Raw genomic sequence first — 17,208 nt, 5'->3', positions numbered from 1 at the left:
GATGATGAATGACGTCATAAACTTAGGTGTCAATTGTCGTGATTGCAAAAGTAGCTGCAATCTAGTAAAAGATGAACACGGCCAATAGTAACAAAAAAATAGTCTGACCCCCCCCCTCCCAAAAAAATGTTGGAATAGCCTTTTTTTACGGAGGGGGGGGGGGGTGGAAATCACCATCAATGGTCTCTTTTTTCCTCTGCAGCTAGCTGAGCACTGGAACATCATAGAGCTGTTTAAGGGCTTATGTTATAGGAAATTACTATATGTATGTCCTATTGTATTTTAAAAACTTCAATTTTTAAAATAAAATCGCTTTTTTGAAAAAAAAAATTGTATTTTGTAAACAAAATGATGACGTACTTTAAATGATGTCTTGGGTAACAGGAATGACAACGCAGTTCGTTCTTTATTAGTTCCTGCTGAGAAAAGCCGAAGGATTTTTCTTCTATGTAATAACTGGTCTTATTTACATAGTTCCCTTTAATATGAGCCCTTAAAGAGCTGTCTATGGTGTACAGCAAAAGCACAGGATGGCTGGCCCCCATACCCCCATTGCACTTCCTGACTGAAGGAGATCAGCACCGCCGTTCGGACTTTTAGAAGTCTAGTGCCGTATCCTTTACCTTTTTTTACCTTATCTATGATGTTACCGTGCCCAGCTAGCAGCGGATAAAAAAAAAACAGGAAAAAGGCCATATTATTGCTTTTTATGCAAAAAAACTGATTTTTCTCGTTGATCAAGTAAGGGAATGTAAGTTTCATGAATAGGCTTTTCAGCCGTGGTGATTCCAAAGGTGCATTTATATTTTGATCGGATTTGGTTGGATAATAATCGATTTGTTGGTTACTATTGGCCGAGGTTTGACCTTTACTGGGTTACAGCCGCCGCTGCAACTACAATTACCAACTTAAATTGTTGAGGCGGCGTAACCTGATACTCTTTTATATACTGACAATAATACAAAATTATATTTTAACGTCATATAGATTAATGTCATGTAGTTTTTATTTTTAACGTCATCTATGGTTGTAACCTACGACTATGATATCATTCCGTATCTTGTATATAGCAATACATTTTTTTTTGTCCAAAAATGTTACTTTACAAAAAATTACTCCGAATATTTCGGCCCAACATCTGGGAGCCTTTCTCAACGGCATCCGGGAGCCGTTGAGAAATGCTCCCGGATTTGGGGCCGAAATATTCGGAGTATTTTTTTTAATTAAGTGTTTGTATTCACTGCTTTATAGAAATTAAAACCTGTTTTTCTTGTTTAATTTTTGTAAATGGAAAACCAGTGTGGTCTAAGAAATTAAATGTTACTTTATTATAAATATCATGTTTTGTTAATTACCAAAAGGAGTAGATGTGGCAATTTCCTTTAAAATGAGTCATTAAACAGCTCTCTATAGTGTTTTAGTACCTCACTAGCTGCAGAAAAAAGAAAAGAAAAGAGAGCGCCCATTTCAGTGCTATCCATACAAAAAAGTGATTTTCCTTGTTGTTCAAACCAGGGGAATGTAAGTTTCCTGTATAGAGTTTAAGAGTTGGCGATTACAGTGGTGCACTTTTTTGACGATCAGTTTTGTCAAAAATTGCATTTTATTTTAATATTTCGGTTACTATAGGCTAGAGTTCGTTCTTTACTATAAAGATCAACTTTTTGGCATAATTTGCACCATAATTGGAAAATCTGCACTATAAGTTGGATAAGTATCTCGGATGGGTTTTTAAACCCATTAAGTTAGTTGTAAACTGAAACATCAGATACACTGTCATTTGCATATATTTGAGAATCGCACAAAGGTTAATTTTTTATTTTAGGTTAAATTTTTAAGCAACCTTGAAACTGTGGCAGAAAAAGATAATGGCACTGAAAAGGCGGCAGACGACCGTGGTCCTTCTGTGGCAGATTGGAGGTATGGACCTGCGCAGCTGTGGTATGATATGCTTGATGTTCCGGATACTGGAGATGGGTTTGACTACGGTTTTAAGCTTAAGCAGGTATATATAATCAAATTATAGTTATTGTTGTTCAAAGCAGAACATATCAAACAGTTCGTGGTAACGAACTGTAAGTAAGGAGTGACCCGGCTTATAGTAACCGAAACTCTAAAAAACGGAATACCAATAGATACATCAGAAGAATCAGATTTTCATGCTGATTTCAAATATATAAGTTTTATCAAGTTTAGTCGTACTCATCAAAAATTCCGAGCCTGAAAAAATTTGCCTTATTTTCAAAAAAAGTGGGGAGACTCCCCCTGAAAGTAATGGAATATTAATGACAATCAAACCATCATATTCACCGTATCAGAGAAACCTTCTGTAGAGGTTTTAAGCTCCTATCTGCAAAAATATTGAATTTTGCAGAAGAAAGATCTTATACGTGTTTATTTGTTTTTTCTTTTTTTTCCCCAAGGGGTGATCGTATCGACCCAGTGGTCATAAAATATCGCGAGAGGGCTCGTTCGAACGGAAATTAAAATTTCTAGTGCCCTTTTTAAGTGACCAAAAAAATTGGAGGGTAACTAGGCCCCCTCCCACGTTCATTTTCTTCCCAAATTCACCCGATTAAAATTTTGAGATAGCCATTTTGTTCAGGATAGTCCAAAACCCAATAAATTTGTCTTTGAGGTTACTGAATCCCCCACAGTCCCCAGGGGAAGGACTGCAAGTTATCAACTTTGTCCATTGTTTACATATAGCATTTGTTATTTGGAAGTAAACAGACGTTTTAAGGAGGGATTTTTTCTGGTGGGGAGGGGGGTTGGAGAAGGGGGATAAGTGGGAGGATCTTTCCATGGACGATATTTTCATGGGGGAAGGGACATTTCTTTGAGGGGAGTGCCGGATTTCCCAGCATTATTTAAAAAAGCAATCAGGAATTAAATAAAAAAAACTAATTTTTTCAACTGAAAATAAGGAGCAACGTTAAAACTTAAAACGAACAGAAATTATTGTGTGTATGAGGGGTTCTCCCCCTAGTGAATATCTCGCTCTTTACGCTAAAATTTGTTTAGTACTTTCAAAAAAGCTATCTATTCTAATTAAACGGTGTTTGTGATGCAGGGGTCATTCTTAAAGAATTGGAATAAAGTTCGAACTTTAGCGTAAACAGCCAGGTATTCACTAGGGGGAGAACCCCTCATTTACGTAATAAAAATATACGAATATAGAAGTTCGTCACGCAAGTTATTTCGTAAGTTACGTCAGATCAAAATTTTGAGAAAGCCATTTAGCCAAAGAAAGTAAAATTAATATGAAAATTTCAGTTTAATTATTCATCTACGGTGAGCCAAAATCAAAGCTGCATTAATTCAAAAACTAAATAAAGAAAACCATTTTTTCTAACTGAAAGTAAGAAGCAACATTCAAACTTAAAACGAACAGAAATTATTCCGTATTTGAAAGGGGCTATCCCCTCGTCAACGCCATGCTCTTTACGCTAAAGTGTTTTATTGTTATAAAAAATAGAGTTTTGAGAGAGTCAATCTCTAGCATAAAGAGTGAGGCGTTGAGGAGGGGACAGACCCTTTCATATACGGAATAATTTCTGTTCGTTTTAAGTTTGAATGTTGCTTCTTACTTTCAGTTAGAAAAAATGGTTTTTTATTTAATTGTTTATGAAATGTCACTAATATAATTATTATGGCCTGCTTTTCATATCGAAAAATCAGATTGTCGCATTTTGACTTGTTTTCAACAGCAAGTTTCTAGCGAGGAGACTCTTCACTTCCCTGGGGAAGTTTTATCAACTCTATATCCTTCATTATGGAAGGCTATAAAAATACGTGCATGGGGAAGGAGGATTTATTCAGAAGCCCTTTCCCCCCAGAAAATTGAAAGATAGTGTAAAAAGTAAAGAACGATGTTGGCACAATGTTTTATTTATTTTTTTGTTTGTTTTGCGTACCAGGGTACTTCGTATCGAAGGAGTTGTCATAGAAACTTGGAAAAAGAGCTCATTCGATTGGAAATTTGAGTGGCTAGTGCTCTTTTTAATAGTGGAAAGTGATTGGAAGGCAACTAACACCCCTTCCACGCCCACCATTTTCCCAAACACATCCAATCAAAATTTTGAGATAGGCATTTTGTTCAGTGTAGTTGATTTCAAGTTTCAACAACCGTTAGGTCATCAAGAAATTTCCATCGGTCAGGCAATTCATTTGCAAGGCTGTTGATCATGACTGAAAAAATGAGGGGACCTAGGAGAGTACCTTGGGGTATGCCATTGTGGACAGGGAGAGGATTTGAATAATGCTTCTGGTATTTGACAACCTGCAATCTATTTGTTAAGAAGGAGGCAACCAATTTCACCAGTAAGGGACCAATATTGAACTCGCTGACAAATTTCTCAATTAAAATATTATAGTTAACAAGGTCAAATGCTTCCTGAAGGTCGATGAAAATTAAATTTAGCCAGGAATTAGGCTTTTTGAGGATATTCCCGATGTGGTCAATAAGAGAAGCGAGGTAGTGGGAAGTAGAGGTGGATTTTAGGTTCCCAAATTGCTTCAAGTCAGTAAGAGGTAGGATTTTTTCCTTTAGTCAGTCTGCAAGGAATCCTTCATAAAGTTTCGAGAAAATGAGAGTAAGAGTAATAGGACGAACGCTTTCCAAACCAGGCTTTCCATTTTTCTTTTTCAAAGGGGCTATGAAACTCTTTTTCCAAATTGTTGGAATTCGCCCAGACTTGGTAATCTTGTTAAACAGGAAAGACAAGGACTTAGAAAGGAAATCACCGAAGACACTAATTAGAGGAAAAGGGCTATCCAAAGGACAAATACTTGTCTTTCTTAGTTTTCGAATTCTTCTTTCTATCTCAGACGGGGAAACAGTGGATAAAGAAGTGGAAAGAGCTCCTGCTGGTAATTGGTCGAATAATGCTGGAAGGCTCTGGACAATGGAAGCGAGGAATTTATTTAGATTATTGGCAGTAATATCAGAGGACTCGGGTAGATTGAAGTTAAGCTGTTCAAGCCTCCTGCCACACAGCTTTTTAAAATCAGATTACCAATTTTTGGGTTTACTAGTGAACAATTCTTCGACCTTATTTTTGTAGTACGATCGTGCCACTTTACGAATTTCTATTTTAATTGATTTTCTTAGTTTATTGGCTTCATCCGGTTTAGCATTTTTGAAAAGCTTCAATTTGGTTCAAATTAGTGTTTTTATAGTTTGGTTAATAAAGGGTCTACCACTAGAGCACTTTTTAAATTTTTTTTTTGGGGGGGGGGAACAAATGTGATATTTATCAATTAGCATTTTGTGGAACATAGCCATTTTCTCATCAAGATCTTTTAAACTATAAACATCGGACCAATCTTCAGTATTCAGCCACATACCAAAAGAAAGAAGACCAGAATTTTGAAGAGGGCGATAAGTGCCATAAGCAGGGATCGTACAAAGGTCCCTAAGTTCCTAGAAGTCCCTAAAATTCCAAAAGTCCCTAAAGAAAAATAGTCCCTATTTCTGTTCCTCTTTTTTTTTGTTTTCTCTTTTTTAATGTAGTCCATCATTGACTACACCGAAGTAGTCTATAGCCAGTGCCATAGAGTTCGTGTATCTGTCCCCCCTATCCAGGAGTTACAGCGCGTAGCAGGGGTTTTTGTTGCATCATTTCCTTTCAATTAATTAGTATTGACGTTGCATATATAAACAGATAGTTGCATCCAAGGCATCACATCAGTGAGGGCGTTTTGTAGGGTAGTTGGCAAATAGCTTCTGTTGCTGACATTGCCCAGGCTGAATCTTACTTGCGTTTGATTTAGCAAAACGTAGTTAACTAACAAGTGTACCTTTCTCGCTTTTAGAGTTTTATTTGCCATAAAGTTAACTGAGAAAGTTAGTTTGAACTTCTTGCCAGAAATACTTAGTAAGAATGCAAGAACAAAGAATTTTTACTAGTAGTATCATTGCTAACTTTTTAGTCAACTTAGAATCTGTTCGTCAAATAAAACGGCAAAATCTAGTTATTTGTCTTATTAGTTAACTAGTAAAGTAAATCGAACAAGGCTCTTGTAAAGGGCGGCGAGGTCATTATTGCTATTGGGCCGCCGTGCAAAATGTGGGGTAGCGAAGTAGCAATGCTACTTTGCAGTTTTCAAATTTGTTGGCAGATTTTATCTGAAAATACGATTTTTACATATAAAAGTAATCTTTGCTCTAAGAAAGACTGTCTGAACACAAGTTATTCTGCTTAAAGTGTTGATAGCTTTTGGAAGTCTGTCAAATTTTGCTACTGGCAGGCAGCAGCTTTGAACTTTTCTTTACCTGACTCCCCCTCCCTAACACTCAAGTATATAACCCAGATTATATATTTCCCATGAGCTTTTCTGGATATTTATTTTTTCACAGCTGGTTCGGTTTAGAGGTACACGGTTTTATACAAGAGTGATGCTAACGACCTAAAGTAGGTTAAAAACTTGGTCACTATTGAACTGCTCGAGAAGCTGCTATGGTTAAAAAAATGCAGTACAATAGACTGTTAGGACAGCAGCGACAAGGCAGTCTTTATCAGCTGCTTGACTAAATAAGTTAGTCTGTATAGCGGTGTTTAGCTTTTTCCATGAGCTTTCAAGGATTTTTGACTTATGGTTTCTTTCATGTTAACTGGAAGGTCACGACGGGCACTGTCCTTTGGTTTGCTAACCTGGTTACTGAAATGCCGTCCCAATCTAGTCCCTTTGGTCCTTATTTCGGTCTTAGGAAGGTTGCTAAGTCCATAATTTTGGACGTTGCTGACTGTACGACCCCTGCATAAGTTATTGAGAAAGAATGCTTAAAATTTGAGGAGGGGGATAAAAGAATCGAAAGATGATAACTCCCACCTAATGGAGGCAAAGCTTAGGGAGGGCTGTAAAAATTATACATATTAGTTAAAATAACATCAAGAAAGGTATTTCCGCGAGTCGTTGGTATTTTGACAATTTGCTTTACTTTAAGTGAGGAGCAAAAAGAATACATTTTAAGGTCGTTGGCATCGCCAAATAAAAAAAAAAAAAAAAAAACAGCATTGGGGTACTTAGAAATAACAAAATCAGTACTTTTCTACAACTGCTGGATGAATTTACGTTTTGACTCGATATTTTGATTTGGGGAGTAATAGAAAACAGGTATTGCAATAATAATAAATAAACGAGGGAGAACTTTTGGTCTAATACTTAGCTAGAGGATTTCATCATACTCAGATAAACTAGGGACTCGAATAACTTTTGGGTAGTGGTTACTCTTACGTCATGGAAAGGCAGTATAGTCTTAAAAAAATACGAACATTCTGCTTATTCTTCCTCATTTAACGGAAAAGCTGCATCATATCACTACACATTAGTCACAACTCTCGATAAAAATGGCGAAATTTTTTAATGACACGTCTTTTCTTTAACGTTACATTTGTGCTACAGGAGGGAAAAATTGAGATGGCTGAAAACGGATTGGAAAGCCTTTTACCAAGAGTAATTTTTCCCAAACACTAATTTGTCCCAAGCTTCGATCATAAACCAAAAAAGCAATGATAAGTGGTATTGTCCTCTACTTAATGGCCTCTCGTTTGTATTGTTGCACGGGGGCTGAGTTGCACGAGGTTCAGTTGTACGTGGATTAAATTTCACGAGGGTACAGTTGCACGGGGTTTCAGTTCGCAGGGATTCAATTGCTTGGGGTTCAGTTGTATGGTTTCAGTTGCTGGTTTATATGAAAAACCAAAGAGGAACTTTGGTGCTCAAATAAGATATGCTCCTTAAGACGTGTTCCACGAATCGTAACACGCGACAAATTTTTTGGGAGGTAGTACATTTTATGCCATGGTAGTACTTTTTAAAGACCCTGAGTAGTACCTTTACTTTCGTTGGAGTGGCAACACTGATTAAGAAGCTTTCGCAATACTTACGTAATTTTCTATGCCAAGTGGTTAGGTTATATTACGTAAAATGAAATTTATCTCTACATTGGTTGAGTGGAATTCAAACAACCATATGCGTCTTAAAAAGTTAGGACAAAACTGAAAATTCAATTTCTAATGAAAAAGGCCTCCATGTGTAGATATACGCTTAGAGGACCCAGTTTGACAATAAGGAACGTGTGCGAAAAATCAGCAGAAAATACTTACCCAGACCTAAGACTTCCGACTCCGGTCGGTACATAAGGCGGCAACGATGCCTCTCCACGATGACCTCTCCAGGGTCTTCGGCCAAAAATCATTAAGAGATGTCCTTAAGAGCACTGCGTCTTTTTCTAGGCATCGTCCAAGTGTAGCCTCCTGTCGTTCGCGCCGTCGAACTCTTGGAGGAGTCCAACACCCAACATCGTGAGGCTGGCTACTGGTGCCCATTCAACCCATATGTCCCCAAGATCGCCACCGACTGGTTATGGCTTTAATACTAACAAGTGGCTGTTTAATCTTCTTTCTTAAGTGAGAAAACAGTGTTATATCGTCTGCGAATCCTGCATCAAATAAGGTACGACTTTGATTCAACTGGATGCCACCTGTGAAGTTGGTCGTCCATGGTATTAAGTCAATGAGTATTGTAAACAGTACTGGGGTCAGAATACAACCCTGTTGAACGCCTTAGTTATCTTTAAGCCACTCAGTCAGGATTCCATCATCATGTAACGCACACATTTGTTCATCATATAACGCCATTATAATTCTGACAATTTTATCAGGGAAGCCAATGTAGCACAGTATTTTCCACAGTGAATCTCTATGGACTGAGTCGAAAGGCTTCAAGAAATTGATGAAAGCCATTATGATTTCAGTCAGCCATTCTTTGATTCTTCAGTAAGTGTTCTAAGACTAAAGATCAAGTCAGCACATGACCTACTTGGTCGGAAGCCATGCTGTTCAGCTCTGAGTATGTTGTCAAATTTGATCTGGATGTGATTCAAAAGTACTGGACAGAGGACGTTGCTTCCTGCAGACTGTAGAGTGATACCTCACCGATTGTTGCAATCAGCAGTTCTACCCCTCTTTAAACAGTTTCACTATAACCCCTTTCTTCCAATCTGTTGGAATATCCTCGGTGTCCCATATCTGCACTAAAACTTGGTGTTGCTGCTCAGCTAGCACTCTAGCACACTATTTCAATTGAGCTAAATTTCACGATTGAAAATTTCCTTAATAAGGATTTATAAACTCTCCTATAATTCTTGAGGTTTACAGAACCTGTTCCATCAAAGGTCAAGCTGTAGGGAAAGGGCTGAAATCGGATAAATAATGCACTTGCAGGTAACTAGTTTGAAATTTTCTTGGAACAAGGATTGTTTTATACCATCTCAGGAGTGAAGGATTCCCCCACCCCGTTTGAGTGAGCTGGAGTGGCTTAGAACCCAGTGATGGAACCATTTAAAGCTGTTACAGAACAATAATTACGTTTTTCTTGCTGTATGGCGTTTTCCCCCTTTTTTGTTGTTTTTTCTTTTGCTTTCCCGGTTTAGCACAATTTTTATTCCTTTTTATTTTTGTCAAGGTATCCAGACGCAGTAACAGTTTTCGGCCTCATAATCTGGGGTGGGGGGGGGAGGGGTAAGATAAACCATAAGAGTACAATTTTGTAAAACAAAATTAATTTAATCTTGGATGTTTGCGAAAATGAGGGAAGGGGGGTGGCAGCTGCCTCCCTGCCCAGGTCTGGAACCGCCTCTGTCTTGACGTGAAGCCAAAATATTAAGACATTTTTCAGTTTGTTATTGGCTGTCTTAATTATCGATTCAGCCCTTTATTTATACATCTATGTACGATGTTTATACATTAAAAGGTACGTATTGTGTTTGAAGAAATATAGGCGGAATGTAAATCCCTGTGTAGTTGAAAAATAATAACAATAAAAGCAACGGCAAAGTGTTTAGCAAAGTAGGAAGCATATTACGAGTTTCATAAGACAATATTCGCTCATGGGACAAATTCCATTTTGAACTCTTAAAGGCATTGGCATAATTTTTTCAAAATCTTGGGGAGGGGGGCAAAAATGGAGCCAATTTTCCCAAATTAAGTGAAAATGACAGTGAAAACTGAAAAAATTAGCCATATAGGCACAAAAAGGTAAAGATATACTAAAGAAAACTGACCCGTTTTGTGAATGCTATGCGGGCGCATCTTAGTTTTAACAAGATCTTTGAAAAGACTAAATTTCAGCTGGTGGGTGGCAAATTGGGGTCTGGGGGAGGGGCAAACTGAAGTCCGGGAGGGGCAGTTAACCTCCTCTGCCTCATAGCAAATTATGCCACAGCTTAAATGACTGAGGGCTCAAAACAGCCCGTAGTCCCCAAGAGTTTAAAAGTATGTTTCTAAATAAACTGGCTAGTGAGGATTAATTGCCATTTAATGCACCTGGTTAAGGAAGAGTAATCATTTACTTTCCTTAGTCTTAATAGTAAAATGCTATTTTGAATAGAAATTTGCAAGAAAAACTAAAAAGAGCTGGAAACCCCTCAATAATGACGTCAGTTTTGCTGTGATGTCATTTTTAAGGGGTTTCAGGCTCTTTTGAAAAAGTTCTGCAAATTTGTTTTCTTAATAACTTTTTACTTTTAAGCAAGGGCGGATCCAGGATTTTTTTTCAGGGGGGGTTTACTAATTTTTTACTCAGTATTCGACTAATTTTACTGATTTTTACCTAGGTTTTACTAATTTTCGACTCGGTCAAAATTTTCGGGGGGGGGGTTCAAACCGGGTAACCCCCCCCCCTGGATACGGCCTTGCTTTTAAGATTAAGGAAAATAATAATTGCCATTCTTGAATCTGCTGCAAATGGTTATTTTTTCTCACTAGACACTTTTTTAAACATGCTTTTTAACTTTTGACAACTATAGACTGTTTTACCTTTTGAGGAATCATTGTAGAATCATTATAGGAATCATTAAGGAATCATTATAGAATTTGTCCCAGAAACAATTATTGAACTATGAAATTAAGAGATGTATTCATTTTTATCCTAAAAATTGCCATAAATTGCCCCTTGGACTGATGTGATTTATCGTCAAAGTGCCAGGTGCACTCCGCTGCCGCCCTGCCTACTCGCAGATAAGTGATTTTTAAACTACACAGAAATTTCGTGGCCTCTTATAAACTGTCAGATGTCTCCCAAGAATGGCAGGTGAGAGTCAGGTAAATTATGTTGTAAACTGCAAATTTAGCTTAATTTCTGGATACGCCCACTTCTTTTTACTGGCTTAATGCGGTACAGAGGTGATAGGCGAAAATCGCGAGACCTGATAACTGCATTAAATACAATAGCAAAAAAGATACCTGTTTATACTATATTTACAACTAGTTTACATCATCGTGTCCCAAAATAAAACTATTTGTTACCTTGTGTCGGAGTAGTGGAAGAGTCTGCGAACTAATGGTCTTCGTGATCAAGAGTTCTGAGGTTCAGTCCCGCGCGGCGCAAGGAAATTTACTAACAGCTATTAAATAGGATAATTTTTTTTTTTACTTGTGTTGACAGATTTTGAAATAGCAACTATCCTTGTTTTGAGGTATATTTGTGTATATTGCCTTGTGTATATTTGTGATATGCAATAAAAGAATATAAAAATATATTTTAGCTTTTAAATATATTTTATATATATTTTTCATGTGTTTTAGATTTTCAATTACAATTTTTTTCTTATTTCTTATACTGGACAGATTTTTTAATAGTAAGGTATATAACCTTTTTTCGGGTATATTCGTGTATATTTCTTTTTGTATATTTATGATATACAATAAAAAGAATATTAACATGTGTTTTAGCTTTTCAATTATGATTTTTTTCTTATTTCTTATACTGGACAGATTTTTTAATAGTAAGGTATATACCCTTTTTTGGGTATATTTGATTTTTGGTATATTGATACCAAAAATCAACTATGCCGAACAAAATGCCTATCTCAAAATGTTGATTGGATCTGTTTGGGGGGAACGACGGGCGTGGGGGGGGGGCTATTTGCCCTCCAATCAATTTCAACTATTAGAAAGTGCACTAGCCACTTAAATTTCCAATCGAATGAGCACTTTTCGAAGTTTCTACGACAACTTCTTCGATACGAAGTGTCCGGGTATGGAGAAAAAACCAAAAACACATTGTACCCACATCGTTCTTTAATTAGGCAGCGCTAGCGCGCTGCCTATGATCATCTTGAAAGGCATTTATATTATGACTTTAAAAAGCAAACAATTCCAACAAGCTTCAACCTGTATAGATTCTAACTTGTGTTTTACCCAATGATATTCCCTCGTATTTGTAGAATGTCGAAAAACTGCGCACGGCTGTTCAGTACCACGGGGTTCAGTTGCAAGGGGTTTCAGTTGCACGGGGTTTCAGTTGCACGGGGGTTCAGTTGCAAGGGGGTTATGTGACACGGGGGTTGAGTTACACGAGGGTTCAGTTAAATGGGATTCAGTTGCACAAGGATTCAGTTGTATGGGGGTTTAGTTTTACGGGGGGTTCAGTTACAAGAGTTCAGTTACAATAGAACCATAGAGAAGAATTAGCTATAGAGAAGTAAAAAAACTGCTTTTGGCTTACATGAAAAACCAATGAGAAACTGTTGTTCTCAAATAAGATGTGCTCCTTAAGACGTGTTATGAAAGCAAAAAACACGACACATTTTTTGGGAGGTATTACTTTTTATGCCGTGGTAGTACTTTTAGAAACCCTAAATAGTGCTATTACTTTTGTTGGAGTGGCAACACTGATTAAGAAGCTTTCGCACTACTTATGTAAATTCAACCGCCTTTTTCAATAAAAAATTCTTTGACTATCTTTTAAACAAAATTAAATCACCGCCCGCTCTAATTCTATCTGGGAGACCATCCCACACCGAAACAGCATTGTTTCTAACAGAGAAACCCGAACTTGCTCAATGTCGTATTTCAGAGAATGATGGTAAAATTTTGTTTACAGGCATATTCGTGGTAACATTTAATGAAAGTCCGCTCTAATTCTATCTGGGAGACCATCCCACACCGAAACAGCATTGTTTCTAACAGGGAAACCCGAACTCGCTCAATGTCGTATTTCAGAGAATGATGGTAAAATTTTGTTTACAGGCATATTCGTGGTAACATTTAATAAAAGTTTTTAAATTTTGCTGTGTTTTTGTTTTACAGGTGGATGATCTTGGTCCAAAACCTGAAGCGGCAGTTTGTGAGGTTCCACCTAGTGAAACCAAAGAGGATACTATATCCGATGATGCTTTTCTTATGGTTACCCAAATGCAGTGGGAAGAGGATGTCATATTAAATTCAGAAGAACAAAAATCAAAGGTATTATGTTCCCGATTAGTAAAGGCTATATTCCCTGTTCTAGTTTCGGTATGTTATTTTTCTGCTTTTCTAGGCTTTTAGTAAATCAACGAAAGAGAAAAATTTCTCTACTAGTCCATAGCTGAGATACAGTGCCATCCATCTAGCGAAATAAATTTTTGAAATCTGGTATACAGCGTTTCTTAGATTAGAAATACGTTAAAAATTGGTTGAAATTCTTTGAGAAAAAGGAAGAGTTTTCCTATTTTTATGCAAATTTAGATCCTTCTCTAAGGAAAATCTAAATAATATAATAATTCTGGATTGGTGAGTAACTTGTTATTTTGGTACAGTGTACGGCTTTAGGTTTGTCCCAAAAATGCTTTTATCAAAGGGAACATGTACCTTAAAGTGGCGTTCACATGCGTGTCTAGCTAGAATTCCATGTCTAGACATGTGTTTGGCCAGAAATCAAGGTCTAGACAACTATCCTTCACCAGTAGAATTTAGTGCTTGGCTAGACAAGTTACAGCTAAGCATCCAGTTCTAGTCTCTATAACTCAGAGTCTAGGATTTTTTACTTCGGCCGATCAGAATGTGTCGAGGTCCATTATTTTCATCATCAGTGTTTACATTTTAAAACTGAAATTTTATTTCTGTTTTCTCGTTAATTTTATTTTCATTTTAGGCAAATATGCGACACCTTACATAATACTAAAGCACACTGAGGCAATTGTTTGGCTTGTCTCATCCATTATCTTGTGACAGTAAAAACAGGGATTACAATTTTGAAAGTTTTACCACTATGAGCTCTCTTGGTTGGCTAGAAATGACAACTATGGGGGTTTCACCCCTTGATTCTTTTCTTTTCAGATAAATGGCCTGTTTTCTTTTCTGTAATTATATTTGCCTACAAGATAATTTTCAATCATAAGTTGAACTCTGGTTGCTAAGCTAGATTCTTTCGCAATACTTAAGCTTTGAAGTTAAATTCTACTTTGGTCTTCCGGGTCTGGGCCACTGACAGACAAAATTACGCAAAAGTAGAACGGATTTGGATGTTGATTTAGAGGATTGGCCAGGCCCAAGTGAAGGTCCACCCCTATACAAAGTTTTTGTTGTACAGAACCAATGTTTTAGTTAGTGAATCTACATTGAGACCCCGTTTGGGGAGTCGTTGTTTTTTCAGAGTTTATATGTTTGTTTTTTTTAACTTCTTTTGGACGAATACAAGTAATTTATTTTATACAGCTGTGTAGACTATTTTTTCCATGAACCCAGACAGGACAGGAAAAGAGTTACGATAAATACCATCAATACTATATTGACAGAGGGGTCCTTTTGACTCCTGAGGAAATAGTTAAAGATTTTAATGGAGGTTCGGGTTGGGTTCACCCTTGACTCTATGTGTCTGCTACCGGGCTGTTTGAACACACTTCCGTGCCCGGGAGCATGGCCCATCACAGTGTGAATGTTACCGAACACTCTTTCTACTGAACCGCGGTAGTAAGTGCTGGCATTCCATTATAATATTTGGCACCAGCGGGGGTTTCCCCTCCAGTAAGTGGTGTAGTACCATTTTTGTACGAGTAAGTGGTGACATCCGCACCTTACTCCCCGAATACTGGTGACAGCTGTCACGAATAACAACTGTAATCGATTTGAAACTAAATTTGTAGTTTTAGCTAAGCACTGAATTTTTTGGGGAACAGTAGTTGCCTAGACACTGATTTCTGGCGAGACACGTGTCTAAAGATGAGATTCTAGCTAGACGTACATGTAAACGTAGCTTAATACTCTGAAACCAAGGAATAACAGAAACCAAAAGTTTTGGCATCTTTGGCAATTTAAAACGATTCTTAAAGCACTTCTTTTTAAGGAAATACGCCATTTTGAGTGAAATGGGGAACAAGTGGATAGGCATAATTTGAAAAAAATATACATATCAAGTGGGCAATACAACAAAGAATATAGTAAAAGTATCAATATCGGAATTTCAGAGGGAATATGTTTGAAACCATCTACTTCATGTTTGTGTGCCTGAGTGTATGGATGAGGGGTTTTGTCAAAAATTAAGTTGGCTATATCACTTGAGTCACTAATCTAATCTTATACTAATCTTATGCGAATAGTGTCTTTTTTTTCTAATCGTAGATTTCAGTTTTTATTTTGCAAATTTTTGATTTTATCTTTTTGTTAATTTGGTGTATGAAATGAAAACAGTAATGGCTACAAACTTTTGTAGTTTTGTAGGTATAACAGTCTAGTTATGACCAATACGGTGTTTGGTCATAAAATGGCCCATAAGTTGGCATGGTATTTACGTGATGGTAAGACATTAAACCTTATTGATTATGTTATAGTAAACCGAAGACTGGCAGGATCAATACAAGATATTAGCGTTTATAGTTGTGCTGTTATTGATGTTAAAAGTAAAGATCACCATCTAGTAGTGTGTAGGGTTAATTTAAAGCTGAATTTCGGAAGGGTAACTACCTCCCAGGGAATTATGATGTTGGTAGACTCCAGGATGAGAATTTGAGAGAAACTGTCCAGGAATAGTTAAACACTAAACTTGAGAGTTTCAAATTTGACAGTGTGGAAGATGGTTGGAATAATTTCACAAAAATAATTTGTGAAGTTGCTGAAGGTGTCTTAGGGAAGAAAGTTAGGACTGCAGCTAAGAATATTCGTGAAAAAGCTTTATGTTTAATAGAGAGGAGAAGGGAGATATAATAGAGAGAATTTAAGAATTATCTGAGTGATAGATCATATGAAAACAAAAGGAATGTAAAGATAGTAGAAAAAGCATCAAAATATGAACTAAGCAGGTGTGAAGTGGAGGCCTTGGATAAAATTGCCAAGGATCTGCAAGATGCAGCTAGACGGTATAATAGTAAAATATTTTACTGCTATGTTAATAAATTGAGAGGGAACAGTCAATCCGGACTTGTCCCAATTAAAGATAGGAACGGTGCCACAATTAGTGATAAAGAGAGAGTTAAAGAGAGACGGGCGGAACATTTTGAGAATATGCTAAACCGACATACAGTTGCAGGAAAAGATATAAAGGAAAATGAAAAAGATTGTGATACCTTGAATGTGAAGGAAAATTTGTTTTGTGAGGAAGAATTAGCGACAGTACTAAAAGGATTAAAAAATAATAAGGCTCAGTGCTGATAATGTGGTAAATAAGTTTTTTTTTTAAATGGTGGCTTCGAGGTTAGAAATAAGTTACTGAAGATTATGAACATGATTTTTGAAAAAGGGGAAGTACCTAATGATTTTAGGAAAACCTGAATTAAAACACTATAAGAAAGGTGATGAGAGTGAGTGTCATAATTATTGAGGCATTAGTCTGGTCTCTGTAGATAGCAAATTACTTAGTAATATGATACTTTTTAGACTGAAAGATGCTATAGACAAAGTTTTAAGAGAAGAACAGTGTGGTTTTAGAAAAGGTAGAGGATGTGTATAACAAATCTTCTTACTTTTACTTTACTTTCGGCGGGAACCAGACGATGAACTGTCCTGCCCGGCACCAAAAGATCTTGGAATGACTTCCGACGACCTCTTGGACATGTCGGCTGCAGCTTCTCCGGCGATCTTCAGCCAGTCTTTGTCCCATCTCCGACCGTGTCTCCTGAATCCCCCCCCACGGTTCCAGGTCCTCCTTGAATTTTTTCCACAGGTTCTTCTTTTGTCCTCCTGGTTTACGTTTCCTGGTGGGGGCTGGTTCGCAGACAAGGGCGTTTCGACATATCGCGCCTTTGGGACGGCACAATGTCTGGCCGAGGAGCTTCAGGCGACGCATTTTAATGATAAGTGTTAGCTCTTTTGATTGGTCACAGTGAATCCTTGTTTCACTATTAGAAATCATGTCCCATCCCTTAATGCGTAGGATGTAAAGAAGGCAGCAGTGGTCAAACACGTCCAAAGTTCTCGCATCTTCAGTATTGATCGGCCATGTCTCGCA

At 37.3% G+C, this 17,208-nt stretch overlaps 1 protein-coding gene across 4 annotated transcripts in view; it reads left to right on the top strand.

Moving 5' to 3' along the window:
- Window positions 1-17,208, top strand: part of Taf1 (TATA-box binding protein associated factor 1) — a 185,967-nt gene that overhangs the window by 55,721 nt on the left and 113,038 nt on the right. For all 4 annotated transcript variants that reach the window (XM_089099541.1, XM_089099540.1, XM_089099539.1 and 1 more), the window contains 2 exons: window positions 1,826-2,005; window positions 13,098-13,253. In XM_089099541.1, the coding sequence (XP_088955667.1) occupies window positions 1,826-2,005; window positions 13,098-13,253 (336 nt within the window). The remainder of the gene's footprint in view (window positions 1-1,825; window positions 2,006-13,097; window positions 13,254-17,208) is intronic.

The sequence above is a fragment of the Artemia sp. Qi Xiang Cuo genome, chromosome 13, assembly GCF_049724085.1.
Source record: "Artemia sp. Qi Xiang Cuo chromosome 13, ASM4972408v1, whole genome shotgun sequence".
Lineage (NCBI taxonomy): Eukaryota > Metazoa > Arthropoda > Branchiopoda > Anostraca > Artemiidae > Artemia > Artemia sp. Qi Xiang Cuo.
Note: the sequence above shows the minus strand (reverse complement) of the source record. Positions and strands in the feature narration are given on the sequence as shown.